Consider the following 15,176-nt stretch of genomic DNA (forward strand, 5'->3'; position numbering starts at 1 on the left):
CGTGCATCAGGCTGGCAGGTTCCTTACGATTTAAAAATGGAGGGAAGGGGAGCTTGATTTGCTGTTAGGATTTGGGGCCATCAGGTGGTATGTCACTTCTGATGGCCAGGTTGGAACATGCCTCCCTTATGAAATGGGATCAAAATCACTTCTTTTTCATACTTCTTTTTTTCTTTGTCCCTCTTTGTTACTTTTTTGTTGGCATATGCTAATCAAAATTTCATTTTTGTGGAAACAAAAAATGAAATAAAAATTGTCATGGGCTCTGCTTGTATTACTTGTATTTTATTAAAATGGACTACAGCTGTCAGAGACCACATGATATGGTGTCTCCGCATTGCTGTCTTTAACAAACTGGTGGTTCCTCAATATTTTGATTAATAAAATGTTTTTGTTTAAATAAGAAAATCAGGCTGTTTACTTTTGTTCTATTCCTGTCAACAAAAAGGACTTGGCTACAGTTTTGTTCTGCTTTATGGTTTTCCCGCTTGGATTAATGCTGATCTTCCATTTATCCTTTCCAGGCGCCTCCTTGGCATTATAACAAAAAAAGATATCCTCCGTCATATGGCCCAGACGGCAAACCAAGACCCCGCCTCAATAATGTTCAACTGAAACCCATAGCTGAGGAGAGAGAGGAAACCGAAGAGGAGGTTCATTTGTTGAATAGCACAACACTTTAGTCTGCAGGACGCTTCTAAAATCAGAGACGAGACTGGGTTTTTGCGTAGCGGTGCCGCTGGCAATCGGGAGTTGGTCTGGGGGAACGCGTGGCGAGAGGAGGAAGGCGAAGGGAGCGTGGGCAGGGAGCGCAGCCGGCCTGCACTGGATGCGTCCCGAGATGTCAGGTCTGCCATGATAGTGCAGCAGGCGAGCTCTGCGAGGTGGCGCCGTTCTCCAGCCCCAGCCTGGTACTTCAGCGTTGAAGAGATGTGTTATTAGTCCCTGTTTCTGGAGGGATCATTCCGAATTGAGCCATCTTACAGAGACTGAAAGGTCTTGCCCTTTTTACCATTGAAAACTGTTGTGTTAACTCACGAAGCATTATAATGATTACACGTCACCTTTCTACATTCCAGAAGAGCTTTATTTCTCTCTCTCCTGAGCCGTAACAAAGCCTCTTTAAAATTGGTGTGCCCTTTTGAAGCCGTTGTTTCTCATATTGAGATGTACTGTGAGTTACTGAGGTTTGATCACAAGAAGGGAGTTTTTTCTTGTGCCATTAAATGTGTAAGTTTGTATATCATGAAATGCTTGGAGCAGTACAGATCCAGTGTGACAAAACCAGATGGAACAGGTAATACCTTGCAAGAACCACGCGAGACTTATTTCAGCCCTTGTGCTGTCATGATGTGAGAAGAATTTAAAGCAGATGAAACTAGCATTTCAAAGAAAAATACTGGTTTTGCTGCAGAAAATATCAATAATGTGACCTGGTCTTATGCAATTTTTGTATTATTGAAAACACTATGATATATACCAATGTTGTGCAGTACAAGGAAAAATACTGCTGTTCTACTAGTTAAGAGCTGGAACAATTCTGTATACGTGTACCTGGTAAAAATTGCATGCTACAACACTGGAGATCTTTCCCCCCCACCCCGTAAAATTTGAGAACAGTCGTTTTTATTTTTTCTTCTCCACAACAGACGTTCCACTGCTGACATGGTAAGAAGAAATGTAACTCATAACTTGCACTAAATGTATATTATTTTTCTTGGAGTTTTACCATTCTTTATTTATATTTCTATGGATTAAAAAAATCTATTAAATATGAATCAGTTAATATCTCACATAACTAATTACCTTTTTAATGTGATTTTATAGAATAATTTGTAATCCTCTGCAAGTAATAGAGGATTAGCAAATGTTTACAACTAGATGAAGGGTTGAAGCAAACTGGTTTCTTTATGATCCAACATGCATATAAGGTAATTTTCAAATGCAACTTTCACTGCCATTACCTTGAGATTTCTTTGTTTTCTTTACGAGCATATAACTGGAACAGTAACATTAAAATTTTATTTAAGAAAACTGCAGGGTTTTAATAATGGGAAGAAAGCAATGATAATTATTAGATTGCTTTTGACTTTTTTTCCCAAGTATATAGAGGTGTAAATGATAAGCAGCCATAGAAGAGGAGCAGCAGGGCAGAAACTAATCCAGTACTTGAAACTTTGGCAGGACTTTAAAATTCAGCAGCAACACACACGCTAGCAGGTGAACTGACAGATCCTTAACTACTTTACTTCTTTCTTTCTTTCCAGGCACTAGATGAATTTGTTTCATATTCACGTTATCAAACCACCACAAACACACACAGAGGAAAAAAGCAACATGCCATAAGCCTGAAGTAGGGAAGTTAAAAAAAAAAAAAAAAAGAAATCATGCTTTATAATATGGGGCTAGATAAACTTTCCTTCTTTTAAAAATTATGCCCAGAAGACTGCAAAAATATAAATGGTAAATGTCTAAAATAGTCATCCTAGGCATGCCTAAGGCAATCATCACAGTTACCTTAAGAACAGTAACATACTGAAACGAAACTGGTACTTCTGGCAAGCCCCAAAATAATGCCTGTTCTGAAGTGCTCCGCTGAATTTTTAGCGATCTGAGTATAAAACTGCCATCTCATCATCTCATCTCTTACAGCAACTGGAACCAGTAGAAAATGAAATGTGCCTATGGGCTCATGGTGCTCAGCCCCTGTATTTAAAATGGGGTGGGAGCCGAAGTCAATGCTAGTGGTTCAAAATGTGTTCTGTTACATTGTGTAAGCTTGAAGAAACTTTATAGAAGCAGCTTCACAAAGAGCAGGATTTGGCCCATTTCTAGAAGGCAGCTCTGGAAGTTGGCTCTGATGCCAATTTCTGCATTTTTTTCTACAGTGAAAGAATGCGCTATGTATGTGAAAATTGCTTAAATCAGTTTGACACCGCTACCCTTTCAGATGTTCTTCTATTGACTTGCTCCTAATCCTGCAGACTCTACTGTCTGAATTCAAATACAGTTTACACACCTGCTGTGTTTTATAATTTCAGTATGGATCTCAAATTCTGCATATAAGTTGTGAATCTCTGTTCTCTCTTCTTACCTGCTAAGCTTTCCCATTGACATTTAAAATGTCTTCTGGTAAACACACATTAGAGGTTCTGATAAGGAAGTATGTGTGCCTGTGCTGTGCAACAACAATTTTCTAACATGAAACTTCCAGCGCCTTACTCAAGTTACTAATTTGAAACAAAATGTGATGGATGGGAGGGGGAAAGTGTCAGCTTTTGTTTCTTTTTTTTTTTTTTTCTTTTTTAAAAACCATTCAGTTACTGGTTCATGAAGAATACATTCTTTGTTAATCTGTGATATTGCCTAGAGCTGTATTTAATATTGATCTTAATGTTTTTATTTATAATAGTGTGGTAGAGCTGCATATCATTACAGTAAAAATTCTGATTACTGTAATGATTTAATCAAACATTAAAAACTTCTGTATGACCATTTATTGTTCTGTCACATTCTCTTGTTTTCATGAACAATATTTGTGTTGAATTTTGTGTTTATTTTCTCTGAGAGAAAATTAACAGCTAGGAATTTTAAATACAAAACTATAGGAGATAGACAGATAAGAAACAAAAGAATGAATTTTAGGAGATGCAGTCTTCGTATTGCCTGGGATATGGCTACAAAGCAGTACCATATCAACCAAATCAAACAGATCAGTGTTAGGTATGTTTTTTTTCTGAAGTAGACATTTAAAAAAATGTTTTAATTATAGAATAGTTGTCATCTTTATTTAAAAGAGTTAAAAGTAGATGATGCTTTTGCTGTCTAAAAGCCAGGATTATGTATTTTCTACACAGTATATCTTTAGTACCTCCAGTTTAAAAAAATAATTAAGTTAGACGTCTGTTGATGATGTAGATTAATCACATAGAACACTTCAGTATTCTTCCAGTTGTAACTGTTTTCCTCCTCACTTAGAGGTTAACAGGCAAGACTAGAAAAATCCATACTAAGATCCCCATTTTTGCTAATTTAAGCTCAAATAACGATACAAAAAGTGAATACTTTTTTGTTACTTATATGATTTACATAGCATTAATATAAAGGTATCTTTTGCTTGGAACCTAAGATTTAAGGGGGAATGAGACCAAATTTTCAAGAGCTGCTCATATAAGACATAACTTTCTGGGCCTGTGAAGAAGTCTCTGTCCTTGTGCTTACATTTGAATAAATGGAACATTTATATGCCAAGTGTTGGGGCTGTCAAATTTACAAAAGTAAATGTGACATCTGATCCCCAGAACTGAAAATATCTTTTTGATTTAAAACTCAAGACCCACTTTTACAGAACTCTAACCTACATTATGTTAGTTTATGCCGGAAGGGGACTTAGGAAGTGTAATAGTTTACCAAAAAGTAGGGACAACTTCAAAGTTTGAGCATGTTGCTAGTGGCCTGTAATCTTTGTCAGTAGTACATTGTCATTACTAATGACGTGAACTGCTCCAACAGAAGCAGGCCTGGTGAGTATGAGCAGATGGTATCTTCCATTGCTTTCTGCACTCTTATTCCAAGCAGTTACCTGAGAATAACACTCTTAATACCAAGGAAATAGAGCAGTGGACCAATGAACTTGAAAACAATTCACATCTTGTACAAAATCAGTTTGATTCTATTTTTAAAGGTCCAGACTGTTGAAAAGAGGGTGACTTCATCTGACTAGTGAAAGTACCAGCTGCAGTAGAACTTCTAATTTGTCTTGTAATGTCAGTTAGCTGTTTTTCCAGCCTATTTGTTTCCTGTTAATTCAGCCAGATCCAGAAGACTGTTACCTTTGTTACAATCCAAGAGAACACTACTGTGAGTTTGTTACCTGTGTGGTGAGACAGAACTGAGGGAACGCACAATGCCAGTCACAGGCCCCAGGAGCAGGGATATGGAGCTCGGTAGGTGTAAAGGAGCAGCTGCTTGTGACTGAGCTGCATTGAACCAGCTTGCAATTGATTACCTTTCCAGCACCCACTGGTAGGCCAGGCCCTCCCATCAGCACATACACTAGCAGCACAAACACCCCTTCAAGCCCCAGACAGTTTGGTGCGAGAAACCAACACAAAGAGGCACCCCCTCATTAGAAAAGCTTTACTGAATGTGGAGCACAAGCCCACAGACACGCACAACACAGAAAACCCAAACCCCACACCCGAGAACACAAGGATGCACCCTCGCCTGCACCCCCCGGCTCAGGGAGCGAGCTGGTCCACCTTGTCCTCCCGCCGGCTGGCCAAGTGTGACTGGATGATCTCTGCAAAAAGGTTCCTCTTGAGCAGGGTGTAGGCCAGGGGCAGCAGCTGGCCCACCATCTTGTGGAAGTACTGTAGGGAGAGCAAAAACACAGCAGCCCCAGGGATCAGCAGCTTTAGGTACAGAGCTCAGGCTTTGCCACAACCAAACTGGTTTTTGCAGCCACCCCTGAGAGGAGTGAGCCCACACCTATACTACACCCCAACAGCCACAGGAAGGCCAGGCTGGGGGACCTGAGCTGCTGCAGGCAGTGATGGAGATATTGTTTAACAAGGCAGGAGGTGACAGCTGCTCTTAAAGCATGCAGACATCCAGCCTGGGACTGAAGTCCCTTGGCCTGTCACACTCTACAGCTCAAGGGGATGACAATGGTACTTAGAGTAACCATTTAAGTGCTCCAAATATATAGAAGTCATCAGTATATTTAGCATCTGTAATGTATGTGTAAGCCCATTATAAACCTCTTCCCCGTCGCAGGAGAGGTAAGTCATTTTCTGTGTCTTCAGCTACAGAGAAAGTGTCAATGTTTCTTCTGGCTCTGTACACAGAGCTCCACTCAGAATGAAAAGCACCTCTGAGCATCTAGACAGGCAAAAAAACACTAGGACCAAACCATGGTGCTATTTATGTGTGAAGTCATTGTTTTTTCCTTTCTTTTTACTAAACTAGAAAATGAAGTAAGGTTTCTATTTTCAGAAAACAGCTGCAAAGTTATAGCTGTTTCAAGTTACTCCATCAGGTATCAGGCCATGTCACAATACTGTAAAGATATCATTAATCATTGCATGAGTTTATCAGTGGTTAATCTCGTGTGCTGAGAAGTATGAAGTGTGAAAGACGGAGTTTCTCTCTACCTACTCAGCCAACTGGAAGTAAACATTTCCTCCTCTACCTACTCAGCCAACTGGAAGTAAACATTTCCTCCAGTGCCCTTCGAGATGTAGGAAGGAATTAAACAGCTGAAACAGTATAATCACTGAAGGAAGGGTCCTCAATAAGCAATATACCAGAGGAAGATACATTATCAGATGCTGTAGGGAATTGAAAAAGTAGAGTGGGGAATCTTAAGAAACACATTAGTAATTTAACAGTGTATAGAAAAAACAGCAAGTTTTCCTTCATTTCAGTGGCTAAATACTTTAACTAGTGTTTAGCACAATGTTTCTGGGTCTACATTTAATATTGCAAGATTTTTATCTTTCTACATGATGCTTTGGAGCACCCCTTAACCAATACTGCTTTTACTAAAAAGCAGCTATTTTGCACGGGTGTTTCCTATGACTATCCTTTCCTACTACATTTATGTTCAAGCTTTTTGTTATTTCCTAGCCACAGATTTATTACAGACATGACCCTTTTCATCAACAGGGCAGTGGCTAATACAGAACAGAAGTGTTAAGTAGAATATTTATGTGTGATTAAGTGCTAGTAACTCAATGAGCTTATTTATGATATTTGTTATTAACACAGAACCAGACACCTAGTGGGAGATCTTTGATGCAGCCATACAAGCAGCATCAGAAGGCAACTGACCTAGGCTCAAGTTTTCTCAGCTGGGGTTGCTACAAACATCAGTCTGTTTCTTGATCCAGTTGACCATGAGTGCTTGTACCCATACAAGAAGCTAGGGATAGAGGGCTACAGCTATTCAGTATATCCCAAACATTCTGCATTTTTAGGAATCTTAATGACAACTTGTTGTCTTACATCAAATCACTAGTGTTAAAGGCTGCTTAAATGCTTCTGGATTGCAGGATTATGCTTTCATACAAGCAATTTTAAATTCAACACGGAATGTTATCATAAGTGTGACTTTTTAAAGAACCTTCACAAATTAAGACTATTCTTGTAGACTTCCACAATTCCTAGGGATAATTATACAATAGAGTTGGGAATAAAGATCTATGATGCATAACTCCTGGTCCACACAAAAAATAATGCATAATTTTGTGACATATGGTTGTTGTATTACTCACATGTGATCCATAGCAGAACAGGTCCATGCCTAGTTCATACCCCATTCCATAGTCGCATTCATCATTTGCAAACTGAACAAAGGTAAGCATTTCTTGAATGGGTGCAAAGGCCTTCAGTCTCTCATCATCAGTAGGAGCATCAACAATGGCCTTACAAATTTTTTTAAGATTGGCTGCAAAAAAACCAAATATTTACATCTTTAAATAAAGAAATCTAATGTTGCACAGAAGTAGTTTGTGGCAAAAGCTTACTGTGTGTCACGCTTACAGGAAGACAAAGTGAGCACATCCTGAGCTGCTGGTGAAAAAGCCTCCCCCTTTGCCTTTGCTGCACATTCTTGATGCATACCCACCCACCTCAGTTCCCCATATAGAGACAAGTATTTGTGTGGTGAACTAGCATCAGGGAACTGATTCTTACTAGAACAACACTAGGAGAAGACAGGGAATAAGAAACAAACCCACAAATCCCTGAATGTAGGTCATCTCAACTACTGCTTCAGGAATTATTTCAGATGTAGCACATTTCATTGACTCTCATCTGGTTCATTTAAAAAAAAAATACTTTGAGCTCAGGTATGATGGTTAAGACTTCTGCCTTTTACTCATATTTTTCAAGCAGGAAATATCAGAGCAGTTTTGTTTTTGCAGAGTAGTTGTTTGACTAAAGTTTGTTTACTTAAATAAAACAGGGAAATGTAGCCAACAAGATATTCACCATTTGTTTCAGGAAGTTCTCTGTATCCGACATCATTTTTGTCTACAGGAACAACTAAGCCTGCTCCATGAAATGCTTTGGTCACCACCTAAATAAAGAGACATTAAATTGAATATAGCACTCTAAGTCAATACTGTGACCTAAAACCACTGACTTCACTAAACAATATTAACACCTGACTGCTGGTGGTCAAACCTAATATAATGTCCAGGCTCCAGGACATCAACATACTTTAAAATAGCAGGTACTTTTAAGTACTGAGGTTTAAAATAACTTGAAAATCTATTTCGGTCAAATTCTGAAATCTAGGAATCCTTGTAGTCACTTGTGTAGCACTGTACTTCATCTGTTTAGTCACCTCCTACTATAGTTATTTCTGATAGGTATGCAAAAAATCTGTTACTAATCCACATCATCCCTTAACGGTCCTGTTTCCAATAGATCAAACCCAAATGTTTGCATTAATCTTCACTTTGAAGCAGTTTTCTTCATGCTCCCCATTTGTTTTAATTTTTAGACTATTTTCCTTATTTTTTTGTTGTTGTTGTTTTGTTTCTCTTTAGTTGAATGCCAAGCTATCAAGCTATGGTTTACAAGAATACTGTGTTTCAATTTAATCCTATTATTTGGAACACACTTGTATTAATCTTCCCCTTCCTGAAGTTTTAGAGAAATTCCTAAATGAAACATCCTTACTGACTAGAAGAAGAAAAAAAAAATTAAAAAGAAGGGCAAGTAAATGAAAAAAATTTAACAGAACTTGGTGTTCTCCAGCTGATCAGGAAAGTCATACTTTCTTATCTCTCTGTTTCATCTTCATGGTTTTTTGTTCCAAAGAGTAACCCAGTTCTTTGGCTGTTCTTGTTAGTTTTTCATCTATGTCTTTCAAAATAGCATTTTTCTTTTTATCAGTCACTTCCTTAAGGTTTTTTGACAAAAATAATCTGCAAAGAAGAAGAAACAGGTCTTAAGAGAGCTTAACAGAAGACAAACAAATGAATAGCGTTCTAATCACTAAACCTCCAAATCTTATAATGAAGATTAGCAGTCATGGGTTTATTTATACACATAGACTTGGGATTGCAAGCCTCTTGACAATGAGAAAGATAAAAAGTTCAGCACAGACAGTACTTTGGCATTTCCTATCTGTATTTGCATTACAATCCAGCTTATGCAATCTGCAAGTGAAGATTCTCTTGGACTCAGTAGCTGTTCTTAAGAATTCAATTTGCTGCTTCAGTGCCGTTACACTATTTATCATTCAAGTCATGCACATACATATTTATGAGTTTCATCATGGTGCTTTCAAAACAAATGTCCTCGTTTAACTCTGCACTATGCAAGGGGTCTTTTGCAGAAGCTCTTCTTCAGTATGCTTTCACTTACTGACACGTGTCTGTAGCGAGCTCTCCATTTTTAATTGACAAGTGATGAAATGTTGTTTACATTCATGCTGCAGGACCATGTAAAGCTTCATTAATCATATTGAACTACATATCCATATAAATGTTATCCTGCCCCAAGTAAGAAATGGTACTTCTTGCAGTTATTCATTATATACAAAAAAATAATGTATTTTTATGTAAGCAAGAATAAGAGATACATACTACTTATTTAGTAAAATATTCAGATCTCCTTCACCACTGTTTGAGATGCCCTTTACTTATGAAGTACTTTAACAAACCCAGTAGTCATTTTTTCTTCCAACAGAGCCTATCCCTGCCAACATATTTAAAGGATGAGATAATCAACACTTATCTATTTCCTTTTTAAAAGGAAAACATTGTCAAGAAGGCTATTAAGGCTTTTGAGATTACCTTAAATCTTGCTAGGAGGAACAGAAAAAACAATGAGCATTTCTTGAGAAAGAGAGATACATAATAAATTGGCTACATTACTCTATATCACATCTCCCAATTAATCTCTTTACTCTTTATGAAGAAAAGTAAATATGAACCTTACTTGACTGCTGCAAAGACATTATCACCAACTTGTGTAATCACGCAGCCCTTCTTAGCTTCATTTGCACCAACCCACACTGGAAGTTCATCTGGCACATCCCTATATATGAAAAAATACACACAAACAGTGAAGCTGTGTCCATTTCTTCTGTTTTGAAGTAAAATTAATTTGCCTCCTTACCAAACTGCCACCTCCTCCAGAAACTTAACAAGAAACTCCCTCTGAAGTCTTACAGCATGGCTTTGAAAGGTACTTATATCAATACAAGTACAGATAAGACACATTCACTTTATTTCGTAAGGCTTCACTTTTTCTTTAAAGTGACATGGCAAACATTTAAGATTAATAAGTGAACATGCTCTAGAGGGTTGAGGAAGGTAATTAAATAAATATTTAAATCTAGTCTTCAACCCAATATCTGTGATCTTTTAAAATAAAAGATAAATCCATCTGATAATATCCTACTACAGAAGAGAAAGATTATTTGGTAGTAGCACACAATTCTAAAATCCTATCTTGTGGAAAAAAGAGGAGAAAAAGCTACATGTAATTGCAGTCCAGCAAGAGTATGTATTAAATAAAATACCTGAAATATCCCATGTGATACTGTGTTTTGCTATCCCCAACAAGTATAGTCTGGAATTCTGGGGGATCATAGAAGAATCTCCAGTGAAGATTGAAGTCCAGATCTGTTGATTTTGCTTTTTTGTGTTTTCCAGCAAGAATATCATATGGTCCAACCAGCTTAAGTCCAACACTTGACATGAGTGCATCTGAAAAGCAAAGCATGAATTAGTTTACCTTCTGGTGGGTGCGTATCTAAAACCAAGAAGTTCCCGTGTCACTCACGTAGCAAAAGCTTCCATAAATACAGTCAACCACACTGCTTACCAGAAAGGGAAAGCAGAGATATTCTGTTATTCAGATAACCTTATTCTTGAATGAAAGCTATTACACTTCTCATATAAGTAGTGCTCAATGGTTCAACATCCAGATGGAGACTGGTGACAAGCAGTATCCCTCAGGGGTTTGTACTGGGACAAGTACTGTTTATTATCTTCATCAATGGCACAGACATTGGGATCGAGTGTGTCCTCAGCAAGTTTGCAGATGATGCCAAGCTGAGTGGTGCAGCTGACACACCTGAGGGAGGGGATGCCATCCAGAGGAACCTGGACAATCTCAAGAAGCAGGCCCATGTGAATCTCATGAGGTTCAACAAGGCCAAGTGCAAGGTCCTGCACATGGGTCAAGGCAACCCCTGGTATCAATACAGGCTAGGGGATGAACAGATTGACCGCAACACTGCCAAGAACTTGAGGTACTGCTGGATGAAAGATCGGACATGAGCTAGCAATGTGTGCTTGCAGCCCGGAAGGCCAGCTGTATCTTGGGCTGCATCAAAAGGAGTGTGACCAGCAGGTCAAGGGAGGTGAATCTGCCCCTGTACTCTGCTCTGGTGAGACCCCACTTGGAGTCCTGCATCCAGCTCTGGAGCCCTCAGTACAGGAAAGACATGGACCTGTTGGAGAGTGGCCAGAGGAGGCCACAACAATGATCAGAGGGATGGAATAGGCCTCCTGTGAGGACAGGTTGAGAGATGTGGGGCCGTTCGGCCTGAAGAAGTGAAGGCTCTAGGAAGACCCAATTGTGTCTTTCAGTGCTTAAAAGGGGCCTAGAAGATGGGACAGGGTTTCTAGAAGAGCCTGTTGTGATAGGACAAGGGATAATAGTTTTAAACTAAAACAGAGGAGATTCAGAGTAACTATGAGAAAGAATTTTTTATTTTTTCAATGATGGTGGTAAAACACTGGAACAGGCTGTCCAGAGAGGTGACAGATGCCCCATCCCTGGAAACATCTGAAGTCAGGTGGGACAGGGCTCTGAGCAACCTGATCTAGTTGAAGATGTCCTTGCTCATTGGAGGAGGTTGGACTGGGTGGCCTTCGAAGGTTCTTTCCAACTCAAACCATTCTATGATCCTAAAAGAAACTGTCCTTTCTAGAGCACCCAGGGATGCCACATTCTGTTATATAATAAATTTGGGTAAGCTGAAGTGCAATTGACATGAGGAAACTTCAGTTACATACTAAGCATTTTCAATGGACTTGCAAGAAAGGCAGACTTAAACAACATTTAGTCCCTTTGTATTACACCATTTAAGTAATTATATTTTAGAAAGCCTGAAGTGTACCAACGTCTTTGTAATTATCTCCACTATTCTTGTTTACACTCATTTAAATTTCCTTCATCATAACTGAACACTGAAGCAGCATTAAAATTAATTTGATCCCCTACAGTTTGCCTGTCTTCAGGCTGTTTTTAAGAGTGAAAATTAGAAAAGGCAAAAAATATTTTAAAACCCACCACTTGGTTTCTCAGGATCTAGTTCCTTGCAAAACTTCCAAAACTGATAAAAGTCTTCAGGCAGCCTAAGCCGATAGCATGCTTCTGCCTCTTGACGAAGATTATCGGGGATATCTGCCTGATTTGACCTTCTCTTCTTAACATCTCCATTTTTTTCACACTGCAGATAAAAAACAAACCAAAACACAAATTTCAGTTAGTGGCTTCCTGTCAGTTCTATTGAAGGATTTTACAAAGCTTCTATACTCACAGAGGAACAATGATTAAAACCATCAAGTAATGCTTGTTACTTAAAGCAGCATATATACTGATTAGAACTTCTATTTTAGACAGAATCCCTTAAAAGTGCATTATCTGAGACATGTGCTAAACATGTATGTAATATCAAAATAGCACTTTGATATTTATGGGTCACTGTAACCAACAGAAGCATTTTTATTAGTTAATCAAGCAAAGGACTAAGCAATCCCAAAGTTTAATCCAAGTTCGACATTATTTTCAAATGACCATTCCAAACACACAGCAGCTTGCAACCAAGAAACTCATGTCTTTTACAAACACTTGGGAGTAGGCATATTATTTTGTCATGTCTGGTTAAACTACACAACAAAAATCCATTGAGGCACAACTATCTGAACTACTCCGCTATTCAGCATCCAAACTAGTGCAGTTTACACCATAGGATTTTAAAGGTAAAGTTGTTTTAAAAGTGATGTAATATGAACCATTATGTTTCTGAAACAATCCATTTGGGCATGCACAGTGCTAAAGTGGTAACCTCAGTTACCTCATTCCCACATAAGGCTCCAAGAATTTCTAGGAATTATTATCCTGCTAATTTAAAGAAATAAAAAAAAATAAAAAAGAAAAAAAAAACAGGCAAGGTTTCTTTTATCTTGTCAGGACAGTAGATGAGGCAGACAACCCATCTCCTGAGCTGGCTACCACCAGGTACCTCACCACAGCAGGTGTTCCCGGGCAGGTGTGTTTACAGCACACCCCAAGGGCAGCGGTGACCTGGGAGATGCCCGGGTAGCGGGAGAGGCTCCCGTGTCGGAGACCGAGGGGTCGAGAGTCCCAGGGGCTTTCATCAAAGCTGCGGGGCGAAAAGAACAGGGGGCAAGGAGGCCGAGGCCCGGCACTACGACAAGGCACCCACGCCGACTCAGGCCTACGGCCCCGCAACTGCGGCCCTCAGAGCTCGCTCCCCGGCCAGGGTACCTCAGGGCGCGGCTGCCGCTGCCCGCGATCCCCGCAGGGCCGGTGCCGCGCGCAGGCTCGGCCCCTCAGGCACCACCACTTCCCTCCCCGCCCCGCGCGCCCGCTAACGGCCACCTGCTCGCCGTCCGGGCCCGCCGCCCCGCGCGGCCTCCGCTTCCCGCCACCTGTCATGCTCCCGCCGGCCGCATCGCACCCGCCCCTCGCCGCCGCTTCCGAGCCCGCGCACTGCGCCTGCGCAGTCAAGCGACGCGCTCCTGGCCGGCCACGCCCACCCTCTCGCGCACCGGAGCGTTAAACGGGAGTTTAACGGCTGCGGGCCCACGGGAGGGGCTGGGAGCGGGCGCCCATGCGCAGGCCGGGAGGGAGCCGGTTAGCGGGGGTCTCCGGGAGAAAGGAGACGCTTGGCAGGGGCCGGCTCGGCCTCCGCCCCTCGCTGCTGGCTGGCAGGGGAAGGCGGAGTGGAGGGGCGGGAAAGAGGCGGCACGGCGGTACCCGGCAAGGCTGCGTTAGCCCCGGGCTGAAGCGAGCGAACGCAGTTAACCCTTGATTGCGAGCACGCCTGTGGCTGGAGCCAGAGATCAAGCGGGGCAGTTTAGCGCCATGTTTCCTCAGCGTAGGCTAACCCACCTCAGGACTGCCTGTATCAGGGGTGTCAAACTCATTTTCACCGGGGGCCACATCAGCCTCGCGGTTGTGGAAATTAGTTTGACATTCCTGGCCTATATACACTTTTGAGGCTTTTTTTTTTCTTAACCTTAATTACACGTACGTGCAAATTATATAATAGAATAATTTAGGTTGGAAAAAACCTTTAAGATCATCACATCCAACCATAATTCCTGTAAATTCCTGTAATACAAGTTAAGGTAGTATATTTGGATGAGACTGAGGGAAAAAAGATTACCTGAACCAAATGTAATCTTTCCCTTCAGAGCCATTAGCTTCGGTCTAGAAATAAGTGGCAGTGCCTTTCAACCACATTGACAGTTACACTTCTAACACAAAAGCTTGATAATTTTAAGTCTGTCTACAGCATTCAGTATTAGAAGTCATGCACAACATCCCAGGAGACTTGATCCTGACTGGTGTTATTATATGTATGTAAAACAGCTAAGCACTTTGTAGAAACCATGGGTTGACATTATATAGATACAGGACAATCAATGACACAGACTCCTCCTTCAGCTGGAAAAAAGTGTTGTTTAAATCAACATACATATCAAATAGTTTGCTCATAAAATCCTGCACACATAAGCAAGGAATATTAAGTTTCCAATCCAGACCTCATTTAAGGGATTAATTATGTTTCATAACCTGAGGTTATGCAGAAACACTGTACAAAAGCCCAGTAACGAACCACAAACCTAATTTTCTTCCTGAAAAGTGTGAAGAGTACTGCCCTGAGATTTCCTCGGGAAATGTTTTTTAGTATTAGTCTCACTCCATAACTTCTAGTATACCAAACCTTAACCATAGTGGATGCTAAACAAAATGGCACCCAAAGGAATGATATTTTCCTCAGTAGCTTAGTGGAAAGCATTCTAGGTGACTTCAGAATAAAAGCATACATCCCCCACCCCCATCACGAGTATCCATTTTATACCCTAGCTAAGCCTCCCCAAATTCCAACC

General features: G+C 40.4%; 2 protein-coding genes across 6 annotated transcripts in view; one reads left to right on the forward strand and one right to left on the reverse strand.

Moving 5' to 3' along the window:
- The window catches only part of CLCN3 (chloride voltage-gated channel 3), a 73,092-nt gene extending 69,593 nt beyond the window's left edge, over positions 1-3,499 (forward strand). For all 5 annotated transcript variants that reach the window (XM_082051828.1, XM_082051827.1, XM_082051830.1 and 2 more), the window contains one exon: positions 525-3,499. In XM_082051828.1, the coding sequence (XP_081907954.1) occupies positions 525-683 (159 nt within the window). In that variant the 3' untranslated portion in view covers positions 684-3,499. The remainder of the gene's footprint in view (positions 1-524) is intronic.
- Positions 3,500-5,124: 1,625 nt separating this feature from the next.
- Positions 5,125-13,799, reverse strand: HPF1 (histone PARylation factor 1). Its single transcript, XM_082051832.1, has 8 exons — positions 13,660-13,799; positions 12,325-12,484; positions 10,544-10,730; positions 9,958-10,056; positions 8,789-8,939; positions 7,996-8,083; positions 7,278-7,450; positions 5,125-5,372 (listed from the first exon to the last, which is right to left on the reverse strand). The coding sequence occupies exons 1-8, from the start codon at positions 13,714-13,716 to the stop codon at positions 5,241-5,243; spliced, it is 1,047 nt and encodes a 348-aa protein (XP_081907958.1). The 5' UTR covers positions 13,717-13,799; the 3' UTR covers positions 5,125-5,240.
- Between the last annotated feature and the right edge of the window lie 1,377 nt (positions 13,800-15,176).

The sequence above is a fragment of the Streptopelia decaocto genome, assembly GCF_964273445.1.
Source record: "Streptopelia decaocto genome assembly, chromosome: 4".
Taxonomy (NCBI): Eukaryota; Metazoa; Chordata; class Aves; order Columbiformes; family Columbidae; genus Streptopelia; species Streptopelia decaocto.